We start from the raw sequence: 10669 nt of genomic DNA on the forward strand, positions 1-10669 counted from the left end.
ACAAAACATCTAGGTTTTGATATGGCAAGCTCTTAAGTATCTGCTGTGGGTAAGGCTCTCTGCACAGGCAATATGGGAAAAATGGGAATGGTCAGTCTTTGAAGCCTCATGAAGTTAGCATGTCCTCAAGTGGAGTGGTCGAGAGCATGCTTTTAGAGAACAGTTTCCCAAGGCCATGGTGCTTTTTTCTGTTCTGTATGCCAAATGTGAAGGAAGGAGGTTGAAACTGTATTTCTGTTCCTTCCTGCTTCTTGACTACTAATTATTTATTAAAATGAGTTAAAACACATAAGTGAATAACATTTCAGATGGAAGCCACATATAGTTAGAATTGAGTGGCTAGATTCTTTAAAAATATATATTCCAATTAATTCTTCCTTAAAAACTTAAACCAAAGTTTGGGGAGCTAATTTTTGAGTAGCTATGTAACCAGTACCAAGGTTTCACTGCCTGCTGCCACGAAAACCAAACTGGTAAGACAAATGCTGGTGAAAAAGGAAAGAGGTTTATTCCAGTGCCAGCATCGAGAGAAGATGGGAGACTTTTGTCCAAAGCCCATCTTAGCATCTCAGTGCAGGCAGGGTTTTTGTTTGTTTTGTTTTGTTAATCTTCACCCAAGGATATTCTTTCCATTGATATTTTTTAGAGAGAGTAGAAGGGAGGGAGGAGGGGGGAGAGAAATATCGATGTGAGAGAGAGACATCAATTGGTTGCCTCCCGTTCATACCCTTCTGGGGCCGGGGATCAAACCTGCAACCCAGGTACATGCCCTTTACTGGGAATTGAATCCATGACCCTTTGGTGCATAGCCCAACACTCTAACCACTGAGCAACACCTGCCAGGGCTCAGGCAGGTGTTTTCATAGGAAGGTAGAGAGAAAGCAGAACAAAGAGATCAGGAGGAGAGGCCTGTGGATGTGCAGGCAGTGTCCTTGATGGTCCTGATATGTCTGGTTAATGTCAGCATACTGGAACTGGTCAGTGCTAGCCAGATTCCTGGAGTTGGGCAATCTGAGTCAACTGAAGTCGTGGTCAAGGCTGTTTTTTTGTACAAGAGGAAGCTGGGAATGCTGAAACCTGTAAAATGTGTGTAAGGAAACTCTCAGTATGTGAGTTCCTTCTATCGGTCTGTTAGTACATTTTAGTTTACTTCCATTTCATGGTTAGAGTAGCATAAAATTTTTATTCCCTGTTACAGCTAAGGCTTTTTTTTTAGTTTTTATTTTTATTTGGAAGAAATTAATCCTTTTAAAATCCTTACTTGAGGATATGTTTTTATTGCTCTTTTAAGAGAGAGAGGAAGAGAGAGAGACAGGAGTAGGGGGAGAAAGAAAGAGAAAAAAACACATTGATATGAGAGAGAAACATCGATTGGTTGCCTCCCATATACTCCTGACCAGGGATCGAACCTGCAGCCTAGGTATGTGCCTTGACCAGGAATTGAATCTGCAACCCCCTTTTTTTTGGTGTACAGCAGGATGCTGTAGCTGGCTGAGCCACTTGGCCAGGGCAGGAAATTAATCTTAACGTTTTGAAGATATTTTAAATTGAAAATGTCCATTTGACAAAATAAAAAAAAATAATGCAAATTTAGTAAAATGTAAGCCTCCTTCTCAGTCTTGACCCCAGTTCTCACATCTTCCCTGCAAAGGCAACCACTGTTACCAGTTTCCTGTATACCCTTCCAGAAGTAATTTGTGATTAGACAATCATATATATATTTTTATGCAAATGGAAGCTTATAGGATGCAATTTTATACCTTGCCTTTAAAAAGAAATTGAGATAAATGTATATTCACATGCAGTTTTAAGAAAGAATACAGACAGAGCCCTTGTATGCTTTCCCTATTATCTCTTAGTGGTAACATTTTTTTCCCCAACTACAGTATATCACAAGCAGGGTATTGACACTGATACAATTTACCACCTTTATTTAGATTTCTCATGTCTATGTGCATGTATTCAGTTCTGTACAATTTTATGACCTGTGTAGGTTTCTGTATTGAACACCACCAACCAAGATACTGAACAGTTCCAATGTCACAAGGATCTCACTGGGTACCATCTGGCACCCCTTTGTAACTACACCCATCTGTCTCCTGTGCCTCTGGCCCCTTAACCTGGCAACCACTAATCTGTCTTTCATTTCTAAAATTTTGTCATTTTAAATGTTTTATAAATTGATTCATATGGTGTGTAACCTTTGGAGCTTGCTTTTTTAAATTTTTTTTTTTTTTATTGTTGACAGTATTACAGATGTCTCCCAATTTCCCCCCCTTAGCCTCCTTCCTCCCAGGTCCTGCCCTACCCAAGGCCTTCACCACACTATTATCTGTGTCCATTGGCTATGCATATATGTATATAAGTTCTTTGGTTAATCTCTTCCCATCTCCCCCCCCCCCCACTCCTCTGAGATATGTCAGTCTGTTCCATGCATCCATGCCTCTGGACCTGTTTTGTTCATCAGTTTATTCTATTCATTAGATTCCACATGTAAGTGAGATCATATGATACTTGTATTTTTCTGCCTTATTTCACTCAGCATAATATTCTCCAGGTCCATCCATACTGTTGCAAAGGGTAAGAAATTCTTCATTTTTACAACTGCATAGTATTTCATTGTGTAAATATACCACAACTTTTTTATCCACTCATCTATTGATAGGAACCTGGGCTGTCTCCAGATCCTAGCTGTTGTAAATTGTGCTGCTGTGAACATAGGAGTACATATGTTCTTTCTGATTGGTGTTTCAGGATTCTTAGGATTTATTATTCCCAGAAGTGGGATTGTTGGGTCAAATGGCAGTTTCTTTTTTAATTTTTTGAGGAATTAATTTTTTAATTTTTCCACAGTGGCTGCACCACTCTACATTCCCACCAGCAATATACTAGGGTTCCCTTTCCCCCACATCCTCACTAACACTTGTTGTTTGTTGATACATTGATGGTAGCCATTCTGACAGGTGGGAAGTGATACCTCATTGTGGCTTTAATTTGCATCTCTCTGATGACTAGTGACTTTGAGCATTTTTTCATATGTCTATTAGCCATCTGTATGTCCTCTTTAGAGAAGTGCCTATTCAGGTCCTTGGCTTATTTTATAATTGGATTGTTTGTCTTCCTTTTGTTGAGTTGTATGAGTTCTTTATGTATTTTGGAAATTAACCTTTTATCAGATGTATCCTTGGTGAATATGTTCTCCAATACAGTGGGTTCCCTTTGCATTTTGAGGATGGTTTCTTTTGCTGTGCAGAAGCTTTCTGGTTCAATGTAGTCCCATATGTTTATTTTTTCCTTTGTTTCTCTTGCCCTAGGAGATGTATTGGAGAAAAATCTGCTATGTGAGATGTCTGAGATTTTACTACCTGTGTTTTCTTCTAGGATTTTTATGGTTTTGTGATTTACATTTAAGTATGGTGTAAGGTGTCTAGTTTCATTTCTTTGCATGTGTGTGTCCAGTTTTTCCAAGACCATTCATTGAAAAGACTGTCTTTACTCCATTGTATACCTTTGCCTCTTTTGTCAAATATTAATTGATTATAATGACATAGGTCTATTTCTGGGGTCTCTGCTCTGTTCCATTGATCTATATGCCTATTATTTTGCCAGTACCAGGCTGTTTTGATTACATAGCTTTGTAGTATAATTTGATATCCGGAATTATTATCCCTCCAGCTCTGTTCTTTCTCAAGATTACTGTAGCTATTCAGGGCCTTTGGGGTTCCATGTAAAATTTTGGAATATTTGTTCTAGATCTGTAAAATATGCTGTTGATAATTTAATAGGAATTGCATTGAATCTGTATATTGTTTTGGGTAATATTGACATTTTAATGATGTTAATTTTTCCAATCCATGAACACTCTGTGTGTTTCCACTTGTTTGTATCTTCCTCTATTTCATTCTTCAATATCCTATAATTTCCTGAGTACAGGTCTTTTACCTCCTTAATAAGTTTGTTCCTAGGTATCTTTTTTGTTGCAGTGGTAAATGGGATTGTGTTTATAGTTTTCCTTTCTGAGAGTTCATTATTGGTGTACAAAAATGCTACTGATTTTCAGATGTTAATTTTGTATCCTTCATTTCTTTTCAATTCAATTCATTTCTGAATTCATTTCTTAAATCTCATAGTTTTTTGGTGGAGTCTTTAGGGTTTTCTATGTACAGTATCATGCCATCTGGGAATAATGACAGTTTTACTCCCTCCTTTCCAAATTTGATGCCTTTTATTTTTATTCCTTGTCTGATTGCTGTGGCTAGTACTGTGTTGAATAAGAGTGTGTGAAAGCAGACAACCCTGTCTTATTCCTGTTCTTGGGTTAAACACTTTTACTTTTTGGCCACTGAGTATGATGTTGGCTATAGGTTTGTTATATATGGCCTCTATTATGTTGAGGTATGATCCCTCTATTCCCACTTTGCTGAGAGATTTTATCAAAAATGGGTGCTGGATTATGTTAAATGCTTTTTCTGCATTTATTGATATGACCATGTGATTTTTATCCTTCACTTTGTTTATGTGATGTATCACATTTATTGATTTGCTAATATCGTACCAGCCTTGCATCCCTGGAATAAATCCCACTTGGTCATGGTGTGTGATCTTTTTTAATATTACTGGATCCAATTTGCTAATATTTTGTTGAGGATTTTAGCATCTGTGTTCATCAGGGATATTGGCCTGTAATTCTCTTTCTTTGTAGTGTCTTTATCTGGTTTTGGAATTAGGATAATGCTGGCCTCATAAAAATAGATTGGAAGTCTTTACTCTTTAATTTTTTGGAATAGTTTGAGGAAGATAGGTGTTAGTTCTTCTTTGAATGTTTGTTACAACTCCCCTGTGAAGCCATTCAGTCCAGGACTTTCGTTTTCTGGAAGTGTTTTGATTACTGCTTCAATTTCATTAGTTGTTATTGGCCTATTCAGGTTTTCTGATTCTTCCTGATTGAGTTTTGGAAGATTGTACGTTTCTAAGAATTTGTCCATTTCGCCCAGGTTGCCCATTTATTTGCATATAGTTGTTTATAGTATTTTCTTACAATCCTTTGTATTTCTGTGGTGTCAGTTGTTATTTCACCTCTTTTATTTCTGATTTTATTTATTAGGGTCCTCTCTCTTTATTTCTCAATGAGTCTGGCTAAAGGTTTATCAATCTTGTTTATCTTTTCAAAGAACCAGCTCTTGGTTTCATTGATCTTTTGTATTTTTTTTAGTCTCTGTGTCATTTATTTCCTCTTTGATCTTTATTATTTCTTTCCTTCTACTTACTGTTGGATTTTTTTGTTGTTCTCTTTCTGGTTCTTTCAGTTGTAAGTTCAGATAGGTTTTTAGAGATTTTTCTTGTTTCTTGATGTAGGCCTGCAGTGCTATGAACATCCCTCTCAGGACTGATTTTGCTTTGCTCTATAGATTAGGGGTTGTTGTGTGTTCATTTTTGTTTGTTTCCATGAAGTGTTTTATTTCTTCTTTGATCTCATTGGTAACCTATTCATTATTTAATAACATGCTATTTAGCCTTCATGTGTTTGAATGTTTTTGAGTGTTTTTATTGTAGTTGATTTTTAGTTTTATGCTGTTGTGATCCAAGAAGATGCTTGATATGATTTCAGTCTTCTTGAACTTGTAGAGACTTGTTTTGTGTCATAACATGTGGTCTGTCTTTAAGAATGTTCCATGTGCACTTGAGAGAGGAATGTATATTTTGCAGCTTTGGGGGGAAATGTTCTATAAATGTCAGTTAAATCCAGCTGATCTATTGTGTCGTATAAGGTCACTGTTTCCTTGTTGATTGGAGCTTGCTTTTTAAAAACATTAGTATCTTGCTATAGTTGCATAGTATTTCATTTTTGTGGCACACTTTACCTAATCTACATTAAAGGGCACTTATGTAAGTCCTGCTATTAAAAACTGCAACTAGTAAATACCCTCTTCATGTGTGTGCAAAGTCTACAGCAAAAATTGTAGGCATGAAATTAAGGAGCCAGAGTATTAGTGACTTTTTGATAGGTATTTCCTAATTTTTTCTCAGAAGAGGATGTTTCCAGTGTACAGTTAAAATAACCTGTATGACAATACCAATTTCATCATAATGCCATCTACATAGTGAATCATAGAACATTTTAATCCTTAATGGTTTTCGTAATCACTATTTGCCTCTGTATTTAGTAATCATGTTTTGCTTGTTGTTATAATCTACTAAGTGTAGATTAGTTCTCATGACTTGAATATTGTAGGGCAAACTTTCATTACAAGAAATAACACTGGACCTAAAATATTTGTATGATATTTCCAAAAATCTGTTATTTGGAAAATTTCAATACTCAGTGACATTTCAGAATAGCCAAAACTTTGGAAATGGGTGTGTAATACTTAGTGATGAGATTGGGACTATTAGAAGTTATTGTGGCCCTGGATGGGTGGCTAAGTTGGTTGGAGCCTTGTCCCATATACCAAAAGGTTGCAGATCTGATTCCCAGTCAGGGCACATACCTAGGTTGCAGATTTGATCCCTGGTTGGGGGAGCATATGGGAGGAAACTGATTGATGTTCTCTCTCTCTCTCTCTCTCTCTCTCTCTCTCTTCTCTCTTTCTCTCTCTCCCCCTTCTCTTCCTCTCTCTCAAATCAATAAACATATCCTCGGGTGAGGATTAAAAAAAAGTTATTGTTTAGGAGACTACATCAAACTAAAAGCTTTTGCACAGCAAAAGAAACCATCAAGAAAACAAAAAGACAACTTACTGACTGCAAGAAGAGATTTACCAGTGCTACATCAGATGGAGTCATATCCAAAATTTATAAAGAACTCGAACTCATCACCAAAAAAAAAAGTTACTGTATATAACTTAATGTTTTTAAAGATGCTCATTCCCAAGCATGAGCAGGGTTTTATCAAGCTTTTAAAATTGTTTTAAAATCAATACAAGTTGACTTAATTTAAATAAAAGTGAGGAAAGAAATGATACTTATTTCAGGCCCCATTTTCAGAATGCCGACTCCTTTAGTAGAAGTTAACCAACTGAAAGGAATGTGAGGGAAGGGATAATTTTTTTCCCTAGCAAATTAGTAGTTTCTGAGCTTAGCATTTTTATTGTTCAATTTGACATTGTCTAGAAACATAATCGTGTTTGATTTTTTAGCAGTTCTAAGAATGTTTTGCTGTACCATGAACTGAAATATATTGCTTTAGGAATTAAGTACTAAACATGTCTAGAATTGGCTTAAGATATTTAGTAAACTTTCTACAATATCCACTTTTAAAATGCTTTAAGGTGCTTTGCACTAGTAAGCACTCAGATAATACTGATGTAATGAAACTGATGGATTCAAGCAACAAGTAGATACCCTGAATGGATAGAATGTGAGCGTCTGTTTATGGATCAGGTACATTGTGTTGAAATTAGATTGACCCCATATGTACAGAGGGCCCTGCCTTTTAAAATCAAATAACAGACCTTCCACTCTCAATGAAAAGTTAGAAGAGCAAATTAACTTACTCATCTTTAGCTCTTTTGTTAGTTTATATTTTGTTAGTTTATATTATATTTTGTAAGAAGCCAAGTCAAAATTCTAGAATTGTTTTCTCTTAAATCTAACTTAACACCCTTGCTTATCCAAAATAACGTGGCATGATTTTATTAGTATTCCAGTTCCAATTTGCTACTACAGAAGGATTAGGGCTTATTGAAATAAAATGATGGAGGAGTGACCTTTACAAAGTAATATGTTTGTAATACCACAGAGCCAAATCTGGATTTAAAAAAATAATAAATAATTGTGAAAGAAACAAAACCATACTACATCATTATTATTATTATTATTATTTATTATTATTATTATTATTTGGTATTGGGACTGATTTTCTACCATAGAGCTTTTGGGCTACTCATGTACTGAATTTTGTGGGTTGTTATAAAGCCTGTCTCCTCCAAATCCATATGCCTGAAAAGAACACCATTAAATTTCCTCAACACATAGTCTTGATCATTCTACTCTCTAGAACTTTGCTGTCCAGAGTGGTAACCAGTAGTCACATATGTTTAAGTTTAAATTAATTTAAATAAAATAAAAAACAATTCTTTTGTTGCAGTGGCTAGTGGCTACCATATTTTGACAGCTCAGATAGAGAAAGTTCTTTTGTACAGCATTGCTCTAGATTAGGAGTGGGGATGGTAGTAGGAGAGCCTTGATTCTTTGCTGTCTTCACAAATTGTTCTTAGATGTGAGGGAAGCTAAAACTTGGTACTTAGTTCCTAAAGGGATAATATATTCATTAGGTGTTGCTTCTCTTCCTCTTGTTGTTGCTTTTTTGATGATTTGAGGTCACTGGACTTTGAAACAGCTTCATTGCCAACAAATAAATATATACTTGCTATATGAGGGTTTTCAGCTTTTCTTTTCCATTGTTTTCTTCCCACAGCTGCTGGGCATGCTGTGTGCATGCATCGTACTGTGCAGAAGGAATAGAGATCCTGCTTATGAGCTCCTCATCACCAGCGGAACCTATGCATAGTAGAAAACTCAAGCCTGTGCTTTTTAGTCTTGTTCTGATTTGGAAGGTGAATTGAGCAGTTCCACTGCTCTTGGCCTCCTGAGTTCATTTAGTTAAAGCACATGTGTCAGACAGAACAGCTTGATTCTTCATGTGCCCACTTACTTTCCTACTCATTTATGACTTTTCCCCTGTTCTAGCTGATTCTCCACGTCCCTAAGTTTTTAAGGATGGTGTTATATGTTCTAATTTCAGAACCATTTGCAAGTTGCAATAGTGTGGTAGAATTAAAAGAGGACGTGGACTGCTTCTGTTACCTCCAAGCAGCAATGGGACTGCTGCTGAAGTACCACTGGGTCCTTAAAGACCACAATGGACAACTCTTTGCCAAAGGTTTTTTGGGGGAGGAGGACTTAATACCAGATGGTGACCCTTAGCAGTGTCCTTTTAAAAATATATATACCATATCCCAGTAGGACAGCAACTATACAAAATGGCTGAAATAGATTTTGGAATCATACAAAGTGTACTTTGGTTCATCTTCAAAATCAGACTGATCTTTGAAACTAAAGGTTTTTAATCAAAGCTGGCTTTATAGAAGGAGTATTATGTGTGCACTACTGTTTTAAAACAATTAGAGTGTGTGTGTATGTGTCTGTATGATCCAGCCCATTCATTGTAAGTCTAAATTTGTTAGAAATAATGTACCCATGTAGACTAGCATGTAGATGTGATCTCAGTTGTAAATAGAAAAATCTAATTCAATAAACTCTGTATTACCCCTTAACATGTAGTTTTTAATTATTTGGGAGTACTTCAATGATTTATATATTGGTGCCATCTTCAGTTCATCATGATTTGCATGTATTTTAATTATATCTCTTGCCAAATTCTAAAGGCGTTGACATTCAAAACCCACAGATGCTTTTCAGTTCCATATATCTCACAAATGTGGAGAATCTACTTGTGCATGATGCTGGGGTTACAATGATGATGTTGTCCTTGCCTTCAAGGCATGTGGAGTCCTCGTATAGCAGACATACACAGAAGCAGATAATTTCCACTTTTTTTGGCCTTCAGTTCTGGATCCGGTCTGTGAATTAGTTGTCATGTCTCTTTGTTCTTACTTAATTTGGAGCATTTCCATAGTTTTTTACCTTATGACATAGACCAGTGATTTTCAATTTCTTTCATATCATGACACACATAAACTAATTACTAAAATTGTGCGGCAAACCAAAAGATATATTTTTTGCTGATCTGACAAAATAAAAATAGCTATAATTTGGATTCATTCACACCAGACTGCTATTCTTGTATTGACTGTTGTCACTTTTTTATTTGACAATTAAGGGAAAAGTGGTCAGTGCTCCTGACTAGTCAGGTATTGCATGTTTTAAAAATTATTGCAGCATTACGGTTGAAAATTGCTTACATAGACATTTGGGAAGAACACAGTCCCTTCTTTTATTATTTATTTATTATTTTAAAATTTATCTTTATTATTAAAAATATTACAGATGTCCCCCTTTCTCCTCATTGATTCCCTCCACACTGCACCTGCCCCCCCAGTCCCCTCACTGTTGTCTTTGTCCACGGGTTATGCATATATGCATATAAGTTCTTAGGTTAATCTCTTCCCACCCACCCCTCCAACCCCACCTTCCCCCTGAGATTTGTTGGTCTGTTCCATGCTTCTATGTCTCTGGATCTATTTTGTTCATCGGTTTGTTTTGTTCATTAGATTCCACATATCAGTGGGATAATGTGATACTTGTCTTTCTCTGACTGGCTTATTTTGCTTGGTATAATACTCTCCAGGGCCCTCTATGCTGTCTCAAAATGTAAAGGATCCTTCTTTTTTACAACTGCATAGTATTCCATGGTGAAAATGTACCACAGTTTTTTCATCTACTCATCTACTGATGGGTACTTGGGCTCTTTTCAGATCTTAGCTATTGTAAATTGCACTGCTATGAACATAGGGGTGCATAAATTCTTTCTGATTAGTGTTTCAGTTTTCTTAAGATATATTCCTAGAAATGGGATCACTGGGTGAAATGGCAAGCCCATATATAATTTATTTATTTTTAATCCTCACCCGGGGGTATTTTTTCCATTGCTTTTCAGACAGAGTGGAAGGAAGAGAGAGAGGGAGGGAGGGAGAGAAAGAAACAAACA

General features: G+C 36.2%; 1 protein-coding gene across 2 annotated transcripts in view; it reads left to right on the top strand.

Moving 5' to 3' along the window:
- The window catches only part of TSPAN3 (tetraspanin 3), a 35112-nt gene extending 25837 nt beyond the window's left edge, over positions 1-9275 (top strand). For both annotated transcript variants that reach the window (XM_081136133.1, XM_081136132.1), the window contains exon 7: positions 8417-9275. In XM_081136133.1, coding sequence (XP_080992259.1) covers positions 8417-8509 — 93 coding nt within the window. In that variant the 3' untranslated portion in view covers positions 8510-9275. The remainder of the gene's footprint in view (positions 1-8416) is intronic.
- Positions 9276-10669: the final 1394 nt, after the last annotated feature.

This window comes from Miniopterus schreibersii, assembly GCF_964146895.1.
Source record: "Miniopterus schreibersii genome assembly, chromosome: 1".
Lineage (NCBI taxonomy): Eukaryota > Metazoa > Chordata > Mammalia > Chiroptera > Miniopteridae > Miniopterus > Miniopterus schreibersii.